Source organism: Curcuma longa, chromosome 14 (assembly GCF_044706935.1).
Source record: "Curcuma longa cultivar G26 ecotype Majalengka, Jawa Barat chromosome 14, ITB_CL_G26_1.1, whole genome shotgun sequence".
NCBI classification, from domain to species: Eukaryota; Viridiplantae; Streptophyta; class Magnoliopsida; order Zingiberales; family Zingiberaceae; genus Curcuma; species Curcuma longa.
In genome coordinates, this window is record NC_133874.1 from 8,901,224 (window position 1) to 8,920,346 (window position 19,123).

Consider the following 19,123-nt stretch of genomic DNA (forward strand, 5'->3'; position numbering starts at 1 on the left):
GTGGAGCTGGATTTGTTGGATAGTTGATGAGCTGTAATTAACCCATTTTTAAAAAAAAATTAAAAAAATTATCATATTCTAAAAATATTTTTATTCTATGGTTGAGATAATAATTTTAATCAAAATTATTATAATTGAAATAACTTTGATAAAATTATTCCAATATAATCAATACTACTTTAAACAATTTTGATCAACTGCTCTATGGTATAGTAGTTTTGTTGATGTTGCTCCAATAGTATTTGATCAATTTTGATCATGTTACATTAATTTTAACTAGATTAAAATCATTTTAATTAATATTAAAATAATTTTGAACATAACTACGACGTATTTGTCACAAGAATTTTCTTTCACCATTGCCCCGGAGAACGCAATCAAAGGATGCTGGGCATCTGGATTGGCCGCCGTATGCGCTTCCTGATTTACCCTGATGGTCGGTGGAAAATTTCCGTGGGACCGGACCGACCACCCTCAGGGATTAAGTCCATGAGACTGACTGGGATTTATCATTTTTGTTATAGAAGAAATAAATATTGAAGTTTTAAATATTTTGTTGGTGGTGTGGGCTTGAAGCCTAACATATAGATTTAAGTAACATTAATTGTTTTCCTAAGTCCATGCTTATATATTTAATTAATGTTATTTGGCACCAATATCTACCATTTACCCTTTCTTTAACACCAGATTATATAATGCATATAATTTATATCAATAGTCATTAGACTAATAAAGCAAGCCTTTAGATTGTTATTATTCACATGAACAATTACATATAATTCACATGAACAATATTCTATAATCTAAAATGACCATATTTACCCAAACAAATACCAACAATCAAGTAATTATAATAAGAGCATATAATTATCAATTAATTCTAATTCTATCAATTAATCATCAATAATTTTAAAAGGTGGTTTTCTTAAAAGGAGTGAAAATAGATTCTTTGTATAAATTTTCTATGTAAACTAAATTGTAAATGAGGTTAAGGATAGAAATTTAGAACTTGTAGACTCATACTTAAATGCTCAACTACAATGCTACACACTTTAATTCATTTTTAATAGTATTTTAGGTATTCAATTCTTAAGATTCGATTAATCCTAGAGGTTATTGACCCAACTCCATGAAAATTTCTCATTAGCCGCCAAGATAAATTGGAAAATACAAATGGATCCTTGCAAACAATTCAACATCATAAAATTTTCAAATTTTATAAGTGTAATGTGCCCTAAGTGAGATTTAAATCCTCGTTATCCAGAAAATCCATCGCATCGCCAAGAGTTGATTGCAAAATGAATTTCAAAGGTCACAATTTACGTTAGACTCTTTGTGCATAAGTCAATGAAAGTCACAAATTGAATCAAGGCAAGAATGGCCGTAAGATAAATTGATTATCATAATCAAATTGGGTGTTTGAGTCACCTACACACATTAAACTTTAATTTAAAAGAATGCACAGAAAACATACCAATTAGTTCCCATCTTGTAGTTCTCAATAAATCAATCAAAATTCACACGGCAAATCGATTACATTAAATGAGCATCACATGCGAGTATCAGAATACCTTCTTTGACTAAACTAACATGGATGCATTGAACTGCCATTGATCTTTGATATGTCTCGCAATTTCCACCCTGAACACATATACTCGAGTGGTCTATATGTGCCGACCAGTGATATGACCAGACAAACAAGAAGACAGATCTCTGGAAAGGCATTCATTGCAGGTCGAGAACATCCTCGAAAAGTTATTGCAGTCGAGAAACATCACTGCTCAGGAACATTTCTAGAAAGTCATTGCAATTTTGGAGTATCCCCGCTCAGGAATATCCTTGAAAAGTCATTGCAGCTCTGGAATATCCCTATTCGGGAACACCCCTGAAAAGTCATTGTAGCTCGGGAACACCCCGCTCGAGAACATCGTAGAAAGTCATTACAACTTGGAAATATTTCCGCTTTGGAACATCTCCGGAAAGACATTACTGACTAGCTACCAAATAGCACAAGAATATTTCTGACCAAGAACGTCCTCTACATGTCAGCTTGAGTCACGGGAACATTCCCGCTCAAGAATACCCCTCTCGAGCTAGACCTCTCCGATTCTTAAATTTATCTATCCTTGATCACAATGTTTTAATTGAGTATCAATGCAACATGCATTGTTAGGCAAAGGTCCTACATTAGCAAACCTGACGTAGGACGATGCTTGCACAATGGTAGACAGATGAAGTCAACTCTAGGCCCTTACCTGAGTACACTGCCCATGCAAAGCTATACCTATCACAAATGATAGTGGTGGTTTCATACTGGCCCATGCCCTTGACAACCTGAAGGTGCGTGTAGCAACATGTAGGGATCAAGTAGATGAGCTATGGAATTGAGTAGATATGATCTTGAATTCCAGCCCCGACAATCTATTAAAGTTGAAGAACTTGTGGACTTTCTGGTGGAAATTGTACACAAGGAGGAGGTTGATCCTTAGAAGTTTTTTTAGAATAGTTCCTTAGAAGATTTTTTAGAATGGTTCATCAAGCAATGAAGGTAGCAGCATGGGGGTAGTGTTGATATCCCCACACTGGTATGGAATAAAGCTAGTCGTTCGATTGCATTTTCGAGCATCCAACAATGAGACAGAGTATGAAGCCTTGCTGGCTGGACACTAGACATTGTACATCTGGACTCACAGCTGATGATGCAGTAAGTAAAGGGCACTTTTGATATCAAAGATGAGAAATTGTTGAAGTATTGTGAGTGAGACAATATTGGAGCAGGCTAAGGAGCATTTTCTAGAAGTCCTCATGAAGCATATTTCTACAATCGAGAATCGTAGGGCTGCCAAATTAGCCCACAGGCCAGTTCGCTGGGGAACTGGACGACCAGGGAAGTGGTATATTCCTAATAGAGCTAGTATCGCAGGTCAGGACAAACCATAACCCGGAGGAGAAAAATTGATGGACAAAGCTAATTCATCCAATGTGGGCTTATCGAGTAGTTCCTGCTACTTGAAGGAGTTTAAGAAGTATCAGGAGATGGAATATATCCTATAGGAAATTCATGGTGGAGCATGTGAAAGTCAATGCGGGCCTACCATACAACAATAAGACAAGAGTTATAATCAAGACTTGGTCAGCTGGCAGTTCCTGCTACTTGAAGGACGATCTATTCATTGTGACATAGCAATCAATAAATCTCCCAAAACATAATTACCATCAACTGAATGATCAAATTATTAAATCTTCTCATTGGTCCACCCATTAAGTCAATGCCATTACAAAAGTTTGAAAAACAAAACAAGGTAGATGGGCACAGTGATAAAGTCAATTTTCTATCTGTAAGTATAGGCACGAGCACTAAAAGTGAAGGAAGAACTTAGCAACCAAAATGGTTTGGTAGAATAAAGTTTTTAGACGAAAATAACATTTACTGGAAGATTCACTATCCACATATACCATTCAGTCTTAGCAACAAGGAAGTAAGAAAACATCACAGTAAAAAGTTCAGTTACCCATCAACTCTACTGATGATTTTGATAGCAAAAATTAATTTGTACAGATCTCTAAAAGATTTCATCGGTGGTAGTAATCTGCCTAGGACCACGTATTAGGGAGAGACATTTTCCACCTCCGCCGCCGATAATTACCTGTTCCATATAAAATACACACGAAGCAATAAAATGATTAGTGCAAAGAGTTCAAAATGCTCGAGGATGTAAAAATAATGTTCTTCATTTACCTCTAACTAAAAGGAATTCGAAGTCTTCAATGATAGCTCACATTTTTAGCAATTTCCCTTTCAATATATACCCTGAGAGAAAAGCATCCTCCATTTTGCTCCGAAGTCTTGTTTTCACGATATTCATCGCAGAAAATGATCGTTCAATCCTAAAAACAAGCTACCTACAATGCTTAACTGCATTTTTAGGATTCAAGACATTACTAAGAATGAGCAATTCCATAGCATCATCATTAAAGCGCCCATTAATTTCTTGCAATTGTGAATCTATTGAAGCATAAAAGACAAGGCTAATTCTTGGTGGTTAAGATGAATACAAAATCAAAAGTAGTCATTTCATCATAAACAGATGTTGCATCTGCGTTGAGAAGGAAGCCCATCATCCATAACCTTAAGCAAAAGAGAACCAACAATATTAACTATAAAAGTTATTGCTATTTTTTGATGCTTCATCCAATGCGATGAGCAAAACAATGAACATAATAAGCAGGTTAGCAATCCATTAAACTCACCCCTCATATTACTAGCGCCATATCAAAGCCGTGGTATGAAGAACAAGTCCAAAAAAAATGACGTTGCATTTTTCACTCTCACCGAAAGCACATGAAGTATTTGTGTGTGGGAAGCTTTCTCAATTGCTAGTGAGAGTTCGTCAGACTGAAAGTCATATAGGATCCTCACATGGCATTCGTGGCCCTTGCTGCAATCCTGGATCACGCTCTAAAGAATTGAGATCAACCACTTCAACTTATGTATTTTTGAATCTTTTATGAAGAATTTCAGGTGGAAGATTATTGTTATTTGATCTTGTTGATGAAGTTATAAGAGCCGCTGGATCAAGTTCATTTGCTCTCTTCCTTTGAAAAAATTTATCAATCGTTTTGGTTTTCCCCATTTGAAACCTTTAATACTGAAAAGATGAAATTATTTCAAATAGGTGAATAATAATTAATAACAATAATATTAAATCAAATATCAAGTTAGTGAATAATAACAACATTAAAAAAATAATTTTAATGGCAAAAATGCAAAATAATTGGTCATGTTTAGTCATGTTCCTATGGTTATTATATGTGTATGTATGTAAAAGAATCAATTTCAGACATTAAAGTTAAGTATGTATGAAGAGAACCAATTCCCAAATGTAAAAACAACCACCATACAATATAGACATGTCAATGATCCTATTTTAAATCACCAATCCACTAGACTTGGTCAACTCTCCTGGCAGAAACTATGATACTTGAAGCCCTTGATTGTGGCAAATCCTTTTGATCAATGGGGAGTATACATTGTTTGACCCTTTCCCTCCTCACGGCTCAGAAGAGGTTTCTGATTATCATTATTGATTATTTCTCTAAGTGAGTGAAAATGGAGCCTCTGGCTCAGAAGTTCATCTCAGACAATGGGCAATATTTTCAAGATAAGAGAGTGCAGGCCTGGTGCAAGGAACTGAAGATCCAGCATGTTTTCACTTTTGTTGCCTACCCTCAAAGTAATAGCAATTAGAAGTTATTAATCGGAACCTGGTTCACTGGTTGAAGGAGGGGCCTGAGTAGAGGAACTGTCAAATGTGTTGTGGTCTTTTCATACCACTCCCCGAACGACCATAGGAGAAACTCTTTTTAGTATGATGTATGGGTCTAAGACTATCTTGCCTGTGAAACTTGGTGTGGAAACAACTCAGACAATGAGACTGCCCAGGCCAAGCAACTTGATATGGTGGAGGACAGGAGGACTCAGGCTTTCTACCGAATGGAGCACTACAGATGTCAAAATCGAGTTTGTCGTGCTTACAACAGACGAGTAGTTCCTAGATCTTTTCATATGGGGACTTGGTGCTATGAAAGATACGACTTGAACACATCTTCTTTGGGCAGCCTTTCGAAAGCTTCCCCGATGTCTAGTATCAAGAGTCTTCCCACCTAGCAAGAGTACTCCGACCACTTCACATTGCCTTTGACATCCTTCAAAGCTGGACTGAAAGAAGATGTTGGTTCACAATTTACCACTCGACCTCATCCAAGACCCTCTGATCTAGCTTGGCTTTCAGAGCTGCCACCTCCTTTTCTCTTTCGCTTGGGCAGACCAAAGTTCAACTCTAATTTTTTCTTTGAAGGTTGCAACCGCCTTAACCTCCTCCACTATCAACTCCATATGGGTCAATCTATTGGAAGCCTCCTAGAGAGCTACTGCCTCTCTTGATTGAGCTTCATCTAAGTCCCAAACTGCCTTTATTGGTCCAATACGTAATAGGTCTACAATATGGATGCCTTCCAAATTGTTCCGGGTCAAAACGTTTATAGTTGGTATTGAAACGATGCTAATAAGTTAAAGTGATTTTTTAATTAATATACAATAAATCTAATTAAGTTGAAAAATGATATTTTAATAAATTGTTACTTTATGCACAATAAATTTGAATTAATGTTGCTTCAAGTTGTAACGATTTGGTGATTAACAAGCACCCTTTCGATTTTTAACAAAAAAAAAATTTTCAATTTCTTGATTTCTGCTGTCTAATGATCAGGATATACATAATTGGGCCACCGTTGGGCCCATGGACCGGCCATTTTAATAGAAATTACTCAAAAATTTCTAGTAAAAACTCACTAATTATATTGTTTAATAGATCAGCAGTCTCGATGGTATTTTGCCATATTAGGCCTCCACAAATAGAATAAATGGGCGGTCCATGGGCCCGACGGTGGCCCAATTACCTGATGAAAATTTTCCGATTAATCTTGACCTGTAAATACTTTTTATTTGTCTATCAAATATTCAGTCTACATTAATCTGTTTAAATTTCTCACCAACTTATTTTTTTTTATAAGTCATCCGATCAATTTTGATCTAATTAGATTTTTTCCTTATCTAAGCCAGCCTTAACTTCGGTAAAAGATGAAATTCATCACCTTAACGGTTCCATAACTATCTGTGAGGAGATAAATCGAGAAGCTGCGGTTGTATAATAAAGGAGGAATCTTGGCATTGAAATTCAATCCTTATTTATTTTAACAACTCTGTTCCATTGTAACCAACTTAACTATGGGAGCATCTAAGTCAGCCTTAACATATCATAACTTGTTATTATCTTTATCAACCTTGATCAAATTATTTGACCAACTTTGATCAGATCTCATAATTAGACATATTATAAAATAAATATTAAAATATTGAAGGTTGATTGCACCAACAAATGAGAGTCACACTGTAAGGGCAATCCATAGTAGGTCATGATCATGAAGAAACCACCATGGAACACCAGCAGTTTGGTGTGATCTGGTTCAGCGGTAGAAAGAAATAGAACACTATGGCTAAGAAGAAAAGATGTACTGAAACCTTAGGTCACCTCTATGGCTTCAAACTAGGTTCGAGGAAGAAGGTAATTTTACTTTTTTATAGATGATCATAGAACCGACATATAAGGTCACTAGAGTAATGAATTCTATCTTTTACTAAAGAGAAGAAGGCAACTGATCGTGCGAGGGGAGGTGTACTCAATCGGTAATAATTGAGACCAGAATTGGAGCACTACTGCTTTTATTTGGACAGAGAGTTAATAGTGTAGATAAAATTACCTTTTAGTACAATATAAAATCCGTACTCCAGCGACTTCCCATACGATCGTTCTCAAATAAAAATTACTCAAAATAAAAATAAAAGGGATACCTCACCTCACCATATTTCTTATATTGAAGATAATATTCCCAAGTGGACAGATGGTCTCCACGCTGAGAAGTTGACCAGAGTTTATGTAAAACTACGACAAACTTATGAATATATAAAAACCTGCTGACAGCAAAACCAATAACCACTTGTGACCCAAAGAAAAAGACAACAAATCTTAGTTTTCAGCAGAAGCAGACATTCTTACAGCTAATTGCTCAGGATCAGAAATGCTTCAGATGCCCTCTGCAAAGACACTAAAATACCATAACGTGATGTGAACTACTTGCACAAACAACGCCGATCTGAAAAATAATATAATACTTTCAGTTCAGATTTAGACAAGTGTGCGATTGATCAACACTGATAACGTTGAGTCAGCAGGAAATCACATCAGCGTACGTGATGATTCCAATGGTTTTTGGTTTTGTTTTTTTCATTTAGGAGAATAAGATATTTGCTGTTTTCCTTGCAATTATCACCGCCATTACTTCTTCTTCTTCTTCTTCTTCTTCTATGTATATATATATATTGCACCGTTAATCTGTCTCTGGAGCGATCTTCTTCTGATGGATTCAGTTGTGGTGCTGGTGGTCGTGGTGGCGGCGGCTTTGGTGTGCGCTTCTCCTTGCCGGGGATATGTGTTCTACGTCGGCGGCCGGGATGGATGGGTGGAGCACCCTCGCGAGAGCTACAGCAGCTGGGCCGGTCGGAATCGCTTCCAAGTCAACGACACGCTCGGTAATCAGTCATTGGGCGGGGAGTTTGATCGATCGATCGATCGGTTGATCATTTTGGTGTGTTGTATTGCGTGTAGTTTTCAGGTACCAGCAGGGGAATGACTCGGTGCTGGTGGTGACGGAGGCGGCCTTTGACTCGTGCAACGCCACCGATCCGGGGCAGAACTTCACCGACGGCAGCACGTCGTTCCTGTTGGGCCGCTCCGGGCCGTTCTTCTTCATCAGCGGCGCGTCTGGGCACTGCGACCAGGGGCAGAAGCTCGTGGTGGTGGTGTTGGCCATCAGGAACCACACGACCGGCAGTCCGCCGCCGCCGGCGTTTCCATCCTCGCCGCCACCGTTGGCTCCGCCTCCTTCGTCGCCCGGCGGGAGTACTCCGCCGCCGCCGCCGTCGCGGCCGACGTCTTCTGCGGCCAGTTCAAAATTTTCGGTTGGGTTAGCGATGGCTGCCATGGTTTGGGGCGGTGCATTTCTTGGTTGATCAAGCATTATTGCGATGATGATGAATTGGTTTGAGATTTATATTTTGTGGTTTTGTATGATTTTTTTAGCCATTTAACACAAATTTATGAATAAATATCATACTTGAATGCACTTTATTAATAAAGGAGTCTTAGTTATCATTTTACTTAACAAAAGAGCCTTAGCCAAGTGTAGATTGAGAAGACTGTTATATAAGGTGTGGTTTACGGTCTAATACTCATTATACCTTTCTCTCATATATTTTAAGTTTGGATTCTCTTGATGGACATATCTTGACAGCAAATCGCGTTAAGTTCCTCATATGTCTTGTGCAATTCTCTCATATATTGATGTGGAAGCAATCTAGGCATCCAATAAACACGGCCAGTCTATGCCTCTTGACACGTTCGTACTTCATTCTGAGCAATGGTGAAGTGAAATCGAACTTTCTAACGGCCAACACGATCAGGTAGTATCCCTTGATATGACTGTATTGCATTCTGTTTCTCGAGGAAGTGAAGTGTAGCGTTCTAGTAGAGAACACGACTTAGCTGTGCTCCTTGGCACAGTCGTGCCAGCCGACATGGCCGTGTGGTGCAACCACGGCTCAAGCAAGTTGGGTCACCAAATGACCTAACTTTGATCTTTTAGAGTTTGTTTTGTTAGTTTTTTTTTGAGGATTTTTAGGCTTTTTAAACACTTATTTGGATTGAGGTCAAACATCTTATTTTGGTTTAATAAAGTTTTTTTTCGCTTAAACTTAAAGGCAAACTCCTCTTCGTTTATCAAATTTTCTACGTCTTTCTCTGCAATTCCTCTGAGACAATGAGCCCACAGAAAAATCATTATTCTGTCCCCAACGTCAGTTGGTATCAAAGTCTTTAGATCTCATCGAATCGTGGTTGTAACAAATAAATTCCGACTGAGGAAGCCTCGCACCGTGATCATAGCACCGAAGATGAAATACTTGAAGATTATAGAGACAAGTCGCAGAATTAACTCAACATTTAGTTATGCGAGATCTTAAAGGTCGTAAGTTCTCTTATTTTAATTCTATTTTCACTTTTGAAAACTCCTATCATAATCGAGAAAGTCATGGTTGAGAGGAGCAGTATGGAGATATCGAGTTTCTAGTTGATTTTCTCAAATTTTTTGGTACGCTACGAATCGAAGAATTCATTGATTGCTTAACGAAGTGGAGAGGAGTTTTTATTATAAGGAAGCACCTAATCATGTGAAAGTAAAATTGGTTATTATCAAACTCAACGGCCAAGCATCCATATGGTGGTAGCATTTGTGACGCTCACAAGACCAACATATCAAATCCAAGATTACTAATTAAGAGAAGATGAAGAAAAGAAGATGAAAGGTCACTTTCTTCCTTTTAATCACTCTCAAATCTTGTTGGCAAGATGCAAGTTCCTAATGTGCCTTGATTGATGAAAAGCCACATAATTGAAAACTAATGATTAGGGACAACCAAAGCCATTGGTCAACTTATCCTCAAGACAGTCACCATAGGACAACAATTTATTGATTAAGAAAGACATGGAAGATGAGACAGATAGCTAGCAAGCTGGTGTATGATGTGTATGACGATGATGAAATTGATGAGGTACTTTATGGTGATGGTCATAAGACATTAGTCATTCGCAACATTCTGCTGACCTCCAAGAGTGATTCAAGATATGATTATTTGAGAACTAATATTTTCTGCACAATATGCATAATCGTAGATAAAGTGTGCAAAATGATCATTGACAATGATAGTTGCCAGAACATTGTATACTAGGAGGCTATCTAGAAATTCAGTTGAAGACGAGCTGTCATCTTAAATCATATCAGTTGTCGTGGCTGACTAAAGATAGTGAGTATGATTACAATGTTATTCATGATGGATGGAAGAATATATATACCTTTAGCATCAAGGGAAAGAAGATTGTGTTGACGCTCCGATAGGAAGGAACCACTTCTACCTTGGTAACCAATAATACTAACTTACTTTATATGTCTAGGGTTTTAGATGAGATGAGACACGAGACATAGTCTATGCTTTACTGCCTTACAAGAACAATGCAATTGATATAGATCCTAATTTACTGATAGAAGTGCAACAGTTGTTAGGGGATTTTACCGAGTTGAGGCCAGAAGATCTTCCTTTTGGCTACCACTTAGTGAGCAAAACCTAAATTTGAGGACGAGTTCTTTTCAATCCGGGAGCGATTGATACAGGAGCAACATAAATACTTATTTGGGTTGAGTTTAGACGTCTTATTTTGGTTTAATTTTTTTTTTTATTTAATATAGAGGCGGTTCCTCTTCATTTATCAAATTATTTACTTCTTTCTCTATAATTCCTTTGAGAAAATGAACCTGTAAATAAAACTAACAAATGATAGAATGAACTTCAATCCCATCTACTAGTATTAGAGGTACTTATGATCGAACAGATGATATATATCAAAGTCAATCGAGATTGTTAGTTTTCAAAATTTAGAACAATAGAGGCTTCGACAAACATTGACAAATTCAACAGTAAGAACTTGAATGGAATGTTAAATTGGAGCTAAAAGTTGAGAGGTGTTTTATTTCGCTCTCTTAAGTTACAAATTCTAAGGGTAACAAGAAACAAATTTTAAAAAAGTAGGGGGGAATAAAAGAAAATTCCCTCCGTTTATGAATTAATTATGATAATGAGGCTCTGCCGCTACAACAATTATCAAAGTTAATCGCCGTTGTTAGAAGAAATTATTGTTTGATAATTAGGGGAACGAATCATTAGGATGGATAATTGCTTTTTAGAATATTGTAATAAAGAAGAATTAATAAGCGGAGATTGCTGTTGGAACCTGGCGTTGTCGGCGAGTTGGTCCTCTGTTACTTCGTCCCAACTGACTGACTGCGGCACGGCCACCAAACGCGGGCCCACTTCCAAGGGGCAAAAGGACACCACATGCTCAATTTACCAGCCTTCGTCGGTGCCCATCTTACTGTGTGATTTTAAAAAAATAATTAGGTAACATTTTTTTTTAAAATAATCTTTTTATTATTTTTATTAAAAAAATTTCTTTGTGTATATATATTTCTTTGCGCACCCATCCGCGATATATATATATCCGGCCACCAACGGCCGCCGGACCGGATGCGTTGGAAGGCCAACTCGCCGGCGCTCCGGCCGGGCCCGGATTCCAGCCGGATTGTGGCCGGAATCCGGCCGAAATCCGGCCAGAAAAGCGACAGAGCGTCTGTTGGGCGATTCCGGCCGACTCACGTCCGGAGACCGGCCGCGGTCGACGCGCCCGGCGCCGGCGCATCGACCGCAGCCGGTCTCCGGCCGTGATTCGGCCGGAATCGTCCAACAGATGCTGTTGGCCGATTCCGGCCGAAATCGGCCGGAATCCGGCCGAATCGCGGCCAGCGATTCGGCCGGATTCCGGCCGCGGTTGACGCGCCTGGCGCCGGCGCGTCGACCGCGGCCGATCTCCGGCCGTGATTCGGTCGGATTCCGGCCGATTTCCGCTGAAAGCGCCGAACAGATCCTCTGTCGCGTTTCTGGCCAGATTCCGGCCGGATTCCGGCCACAATCCGGCCGGAATCCGATGCCAATGTGTGCGCCGTCGAGTTGCGCTTCCAACGAGTCCGAAATTGCGGCCAACGGTGATCGGACGGTGACGAACGACAACGATGAACGAAGGGAGGTCGGCTGTCGCGCACGCTGTCGCGCGGCGTTTATCGCGCGGCAGATCACTTCTCTATATATACACACACGAGAATGCTCTCCTATGCGACACATCCGTGCGTGACGCCCTGATCCATCGCCGCTGCCGCTACCCCGTCCGGCTTCCATCGACCGCTGACTTGGCCGCGATTGACGCGTCGCTCGCCGGTGCTTCGTCCGACGGCGAATTCCGATCGGATAGTGGTCGGAATCCGATGAATTGGCCGGACACAGCGCCGATCGCGGCCGCGCCACTGCCGACCTTGTTTCCGACCGAAATTCCTCGGATTCCGACCACTATCTGATCAAAATCCGACGTCGAATAGAGCGCCGACAAACTGTGCGTCGATCGCGCCTGAGGGAGAGGTCGGTGGTGGCCGAATGGCACGGTGAGGGTGGCAACAATGATGGTGGGTCGCGGGTGTCACACACGAGTCGCAGATTCCTCATCGCGCAGCATAGCATTTTTCTATATATATATATATATATCTTGCGTGTAAGTCTATGCGCGATAGAAATATCCGAGCATCCGGATCACTTCGGAAAAATAGGAATGGTATCATTTTATTATATATATATATATATATATATATATATATATATATATATATATATATATATATAGAGAACAGCTATCCTGAGCACCGATCTCCTGAGCACCCCGTGCGCACTCCTCCGACGTTCGCGCGCTTCCGCCTCCCGTTCATCGCCGTCCGACCACCGCCAGCCGCCGGACCGGATCCGTTGGAACCGCAACTCGACGGCGCACATCCCGACATCGAATTTCGGTCTGGGTTGGGCCAGAATCCGGCCGGAATTCCGGCCGAAACACGGCAGCAGTGGCTGGCGCCGCTGTCGCCCGGAATCCGGCCGAATCGCGGCCGGAGAACGGCCGCGGTCGACGCGCCCGGAGACCGGCCGCGGCCGGTCTCCGGCCGCGATTTGGCCGGCGCCGGCGGGCGACAGACACTGTTGGCCGATTCCGGCCGAAATCGGCCGGATTCCGGCCAAATCACGGCCGGAGACCGGTCGCGGTCGACGCGCCCGGCGCCGACGCGTCGACCGCGGCCGGTCTCCGGCCGTGTCGCCCGATTTCGGCCGGCCGAAATCCGGCCCGATTCCGGCCGAAATCGGCCGGATTCCGGCCAAATCGCGCCGCAATCCGGTCACCGCCGGACCGCCGGCGAGTTGCGTGTATATATATATATATAAAAGTATTCTTATTTTAACATTATTAAGGATGACTGTTACAATATATTAAAATAAATTAATTTAGTATTTTAAATTTAATTTAGTAAAAATTATTACGTAGGATTAAAATTACTTTTTATATCAAAAATGCTTTTTATATGACTAAAATTATTTAAAATTGATCAAAGTTATCAAAATTATTTTAAAATTATTATTATAGCTATGATATAATTACTATAATAATTTTAAAATAATTTTGATCAAGTGAAAATATTTTTAATTAAATTGATAAAAAAATATTTTTAATATAATATTATTTTATGTATAATAATTTATATATTTAATGTGAATTTATACACCTTACCACCTAAAACTAAGCATTAAACTCCCAACTTTTCCTCATATTTATTTGGACGAGCAAAGATTGGGACAGCTCACTTGTGAAGCCCAAACACACAATAATTGATTGGTTGGTTGGATTAAAGATCGATACACGTCACCCACCAAATCACCAATTATTAATATCCCCTATTAATAAATATTACCTTTTTTTATGAGAAAGAACAACCATCATCACTATTCTTTTTAATAAGCCATAGTAAAAAAATATACATCACGAGAATATTCTTTTTCCTAAGATTTTAAAGGATTTGAAAATCATCAAATTGCCCCCAAGTTGTGTATTTTTTTATTAATTTAGATATTTAATTTTTTGAATTAATTAATTTTGAAGATCATCGATTTAGTCACATAGAAATTTTTCATCAATCACCAGTAGAAATTTTTCATCAATCACCAAAGTAAATCCGAAGATACAAATGATGAATTACTTCATAGTCACCGTCCGAGAGTTATCTTCCCATCGGAAGAAATTAATCAGTAGCGCACTACAGTTAAAAATTGATTCATAGATGTTTGATTAACTATGAAGGCTCTTTGTCATTGTATCATAGCCCAGGGGACAATCCCGAGTTGTGTTAGTAAGTACAGCAGTGGTTACAATTAGAAAATAATAGTTTCTAAATTTTTGGAGTATTTTGATAATTTTAAAACTATTGGGGGTATTTGAAAAGAGTAGAATGCTGGAGCTTTAGGGGCATTTTGATAATCTTAAAACTCTACTGGTGTTTTTGAACGAGTAGTTGTGTTAGTAAGTACAGTGGTGGTTACAATTAGAGAATAATACTTTCTAAATTTTAGGAGTATTTTGATAATTTTAAAACTATTGGGGGTATTTGAAAAGAGTAAAATGCTTGAGCTTTAGGGGCATTTTGATAATCTTAAAACTCTAGTGGTGTTTTTGAACGAGTAGACATGAAAAAGACATATTATAAAAGTTTTAGTAAAACTGCTCCAATATTAATATAGTCTACTGTAATATTATCATAATTGCTCATTTATCTTCAGATTTTAATTAAAATTTGACCAATTGGTCAAAATTAATTTTAATTAAAAAAAATGATAATCCCAGTTAATAGCATTGACTCAATCCTAGGGGTGACCGGTTCGGTCCCACGGAAGTTTTCCATCAGCCACTAGGATAAATCGGGAAGTGCACGCAGCGGCCAACCCAGATACCCAGCATCCTTTGATTGCGATCCCCATTTGGAAAAAAATTTCTACAAATACGTCATAGTTGAGGATCGAGATGCCTAGGTGACAATCTGAATGTCTTACCGCGGTACTATGACCCCGGGACAACTTTAACTAAAGTTCAAGCAATGTCAACTTTTGAATAATTTTAATTAATATTAAAATAATTTTAATCAAAATTTTATGGACTATTTTCATTGGCACCTAAATATTTTAGAGTATTTAATTTTATACTACTGCGAAGAGCCGAGCCATTGTGACGCCAACTGCCCACCAAATTCGCAGCTGCTGCATGTGGTATTTCTTCAATCTCGAAGATTCTGATCTCATCTTGCGAACTTCTCTCGTAGATCGATCCCTGCCGAGGTTCCTCCTCCGCCTGCAAGCTTTCAGAGCGAACGATGAGCCCCGGTAGGCACAGCGGCGGCGGCGGCGGCGGCGGCGGCGGTGGCTGGCTTAAGCATTTTGCTGGCCACGGCAGGGTGAGATCAGGGAATGGGCTGGCTTGCCCCCTTCTTGGAATCGCCTTCTTTGCGGCCTTCATCTACTTCTCCTTTGGGGACTTCAGGCCCTCTCCGGGACGCGCGGAGTTGAGCTTCGTGGGGAGGAATGGCACCCAGTTCGTGCTCGATGGGAGGGCGTTCTACGTCAACGGGTGGAACTCGTACTGGATGCTGGACCAAGCGGCGGAGGAGTTCAGCAAGCCGAGGGTAACGGAGATGTTCCAGATCGGCGCGAAGATGGGGATGACGGTCTGCAGGACTTGGGCGTTCAATGATGGAACCTACCACGCGCTTCAGGTTTCCCTCGGCATATTCGATGAGCGCATCTTCAAGGTACGGTTTCTTTTTCTAGGGTTCTTGAACTAGGAATTGCCTAGTGTTGTGTGCCTTTACCATGCTTTAAAGATCAGGAATCAGATCTTTCTTTTGCTCATAGTTTTGATTCATAGGAACATAGCGTTCTTATCAAAATCGGCCTTCTGCCTGCTCGGAATTTTAACTAGGCTTGTGGCAGGCGTTGGATTGGGTAATTGCGGAAGCTAGAAGACACGGCATCAGGCTGCTTCTTAGCTTGGTAAACAATTTGCAACATTACGGTGGGAAGACACAATATGTCAAATGGGCATGGGACGAAGGGATTGGGCTGAGTTCTTCAAATGATTCTTTCTTCTTTGATCCTTCAATTCGAAAGTACTTCAAGATTTACTTAAAGGTAATTACTTTTTCCTCATTTAGTCCATAAAATTAGCAACTTGGTATCTCAGTAACAAACCTAGTGTTTGTAATTTTGTATATATATTCATGGATTTACCTCACTCGGAGCAATCTTTGTCATTTATATTCAATACAAGTTGAATGATAAAATTTGAGCATGCCTCATTGAAATTGCATCTGTTTACTGGCACTAAAGAAGTTTTAGTGATCGATAGTTTCAAGCTCCTGGTTGGGCTGGGCTTAAGCACTATTTTGGACAAGAATATATAGAGAAAGCATTTATTTTGTTATTTTGTTTCGATTTTTTTCCTATAGAATATGTTGTTCAAAGTGATGTTTCTGATACGCTTTATCTGCAGACCATATTGACAAGGAAGAACCATATAACAGGAATAGAATACAGGGATGATCCCACAATCTTTGGTTGGGAATTGATGAATGAACCACAATGCGCATCTGATTCTTCTGGTGACACTCTCCAAGTATGTCCTGTGATACATATAAAGTTTATTCTGTTTTATGCAATATATAGCAAAGGAAAATTGTAAAGGTCTATTCTCTGAAAAAATATTCAAGATATATTTCCTGGAAAGGACATTGAAAATGTATATAAACATGATTTTTTGCTGCTCAGTGTCTTCAGTTAGGAAACACTAAATGCCAATAGAAACAACTTAAACTAGTCATAAAACTTTGCTATTGAAAATTGGGATTGTCTTCAGTTAATTCTAAGTATTTTCGTATAGATTTGTACCTCATTCCTAGGCTCAAAATTAAGGGCAGCTAGCCGTCAATCTGTCTTCGAAGAAACAATGGAAGCAGTATGTTTAGCTTTCTAATCTAGGGCAAACTCAATCATCTTGCTGACCTTTGCTATTGCGATTAGCAGTGCGGGACAAAATTATGATAAACTAAGAAAGTTCTCAATCATACATACGGTTATGATGGCAGGTGGCACTAGGTATACAAATAAGTTGGATCAAGACATCTTTAACTATGTTTTTGTTTTGTAGACACAATGCATATTCTTCTAGAATTTCAGGTGAATTACTGACTTTTTGATTGGTTGATTTTTAACTGCTATGTGGCCATCAAATGTATATGGTTGGGTAATCACATAACATGACCAAATACCAAATAGAAAAGGATGATGATGTTGTGTTGATCCTCATCCACATATTAAATGTGTTGTGTTGTTGTTTCTACTTTTGGCACAATTAATTGAATGCACCATCTTTAGGTCAAGCTAATTGCTTCATAGATGACACTATTTTCTATGACCAGCCAACCTCACCATCCCTAAGCAATTATCCACATAGTTTCTGTCGTGATTTAAAAAAAAAATATTAGTTTTACTTGATGCAAACATTCAAGCTTTGAGTTGGTAACCTTATAAATCAATATAGGAGTGGATTGAAGACATGTCTGAGTTTGTGAAAACAATTGATCATAAGCACCTCTTGACCATTGGACTCGAGGGGTTCTATGGACCAGTAAGTTCACAAGAGAAGCAAAGTATCAATCCAGGGCAGTGGTATGGCACTCTGGGATCAGATTTTCTTCTCAACTCCAAAGTCTCTCATGTTGACTTCGCTTCTGTCCATGTATATCCTGATCAATGGTACTCATCTCAGCACACACTCTCTTTGTGTTTCTTCTAGAAAACAAACTAAATTGATCTTGCACGGAAGATAATGAAAAGAATCTTTCTGTAGCTGATTATCAAGTATAAAGAGCTTGCATGATGGACTAAATATTTATATCTAAAATTGAATGTGTGAGTACACATGTCTTTGAATATTCTAAGCCTTGGAAGCTTTTGTTCTTTGTAGGTTGTTGAAAGCAGATTTTAGCGAGAAAACCAATTATATTTCCAAATGGGTGGCATCACACATTGAAGATGGTGATCAGGAACTGCATAAGCCAGTCATGTTCACTGAATTTGGCCTCTCCAAAAAATCAAAGAATTTTGAGCACTCTCAAAGGGTTACCTTTTACAGATCCATCTTTGACAAAATCTACGAGTCTGCAAGGAACAATGGAGCTGGAGCAGGGACCATGATATGGCAGTTACTGGTTCCAGGAATGGAACAATATAGTGATGATTATGGGATCATACCAGGGCAGACACCTTCAGTTGATAGTTTGTTGAAGGAGCAGTCATGTAGGTTACTGTCATTGAAACTCGAAAAGGACTCATCTGACACAAGTTCAAGAATATGCTAAAACACAGGATTTTTTCCCCATCTTCGCTTAATCCAATCCGGAAAAGCTCTTTCTACTAGCATTATTTGGATGTTTCGAACTGAATAAAAGTGAAACAGTTCTTTGAGTTCCACATTTAAGCAAATACAGGTATCTTGTGCTGTTTTATTAACTGAAAATTTTATTGACCCATCACTGTTTAAATTAAGGATAAGGCTCTTGATGTATTGACTATATATTGGCATTGTTAAATGAAAGCTCAAGAAATATTGTAGTAGCAAACTGGAAGCTGTGAGCTGAGTATTTATTTACTTTCCCTATTTGGGTGCATGTTTTGTTGGTGGATTAGAGAGGGAGATAAATAAGACAACTATTAGTTCCTATGGGATTCTTTGTTGCTTTTAGCATATGGATGTTGAGAGATCTGTTCTAAGATTTGTTTATCACAATGTTAATCACCTTGTGTGCTGTTTGCATTTAGATAACTATTTGTTTTTGTTGTTCTAATACAATTGTGAATTCATGGAAGAAGGATCTCCTGGACCAGGGAAAGCAAAGAGGAAATTGTTCAAGGAAAGTAACTTTAGAA

General features: G+C 39.2%; 2 protein-coding genes across 2 annotated transcripts; both read left to right on the plus strand.

Moving 5' to 3' along the window:
* The first annotated feature begins 7,977 nt into the window (after window positions 1-7,977).
* Window positions 7,978-8,730, plus strand: LOC141845665 (mavicyanin-like). Its single transcript, XM_074733717.1, has 2 exons — window positions 7,978-8,149; window positions 8,226-8,730. Exons 1-2 carry the CDS (start codon window positions 7,978-7,980, stop codon window positions 8,627-8,629), a joined length of 576 nt encoding a protein of 191 aa, XP_074589818.1. The 3' UTR covers window positions 8,630-8,730.
* Window positions 8,731-15,383: 6,653 nt separating this feature from the next.
* LOC141845115 (mannan endo-1,4-beta-mannosidase 2-like) lies at window positions 15,384-18,909 on the plus strand. The gene is made up of 5 exons (XM_074733164.1): window positions 15,384-15,948; window positions 16,130-16,327; window positions 16,689-16,811; window positions 17,736-17,950; window positions 18,162-18,909. Exons 1-5 carry the CDS (start codon window positions 15,514-15,516, stop codon window positions 18,553-18,555), a joined length of 1,365 nt encoding a protein of 454 aa, XP_074589265.1. The 5' UTR covers window positions 15,384-15,513; the 3' UTR covers window positions 18,556-18,909.
* The last annotated feature ends 214 nt before the right edge of the window (window positions 18,910-19,123 follow it).

What these genes read in the sequence shown, in the direction of transcription:
- LOC141845115 (XM_074733164.1), top strand. Translation starts at nt 15,514, where the DNA reads ATGAGCCCCGGTAGGCACAGCGGCGGCGGCGGCGGCGGCGGCGGCGGT. An exon ending in ACTTCAAGATTTACTTAAAG is followed by an intron (nt 16,328 to 16,688) that starts GTAATTACTTTT and finishes CTTTATCTGCAG; the next exon opens with ACCATATTGACAAGGAAGAA. An exon ending in CATGTATATCCTGATCAATG is followed by an intron (nt 17,951 to 18,161) that starts GTACTCATCTCA and finishes TGTTCTTTGTAG; the next exon opens with GTTGTTGAAAGCAGATTTTA.
- LOC141845665 (XM_074733717.1), top strand. Translation starts at nt 7,978, where the DNA reads ATGGATTCAGTTGTGGTGCTGGTGGTCGTGGTGGCGGCGGCTTTGGTG. An exon ending in CCAAGTCAACGACACGCTCG is followed by an intron (nt 8,150 to 8,225) that starts GTAATCAGTCAT and finishes TATTGCGTGTAG; the next exon opens with TTTTCAGGTACCAGCAGGGG.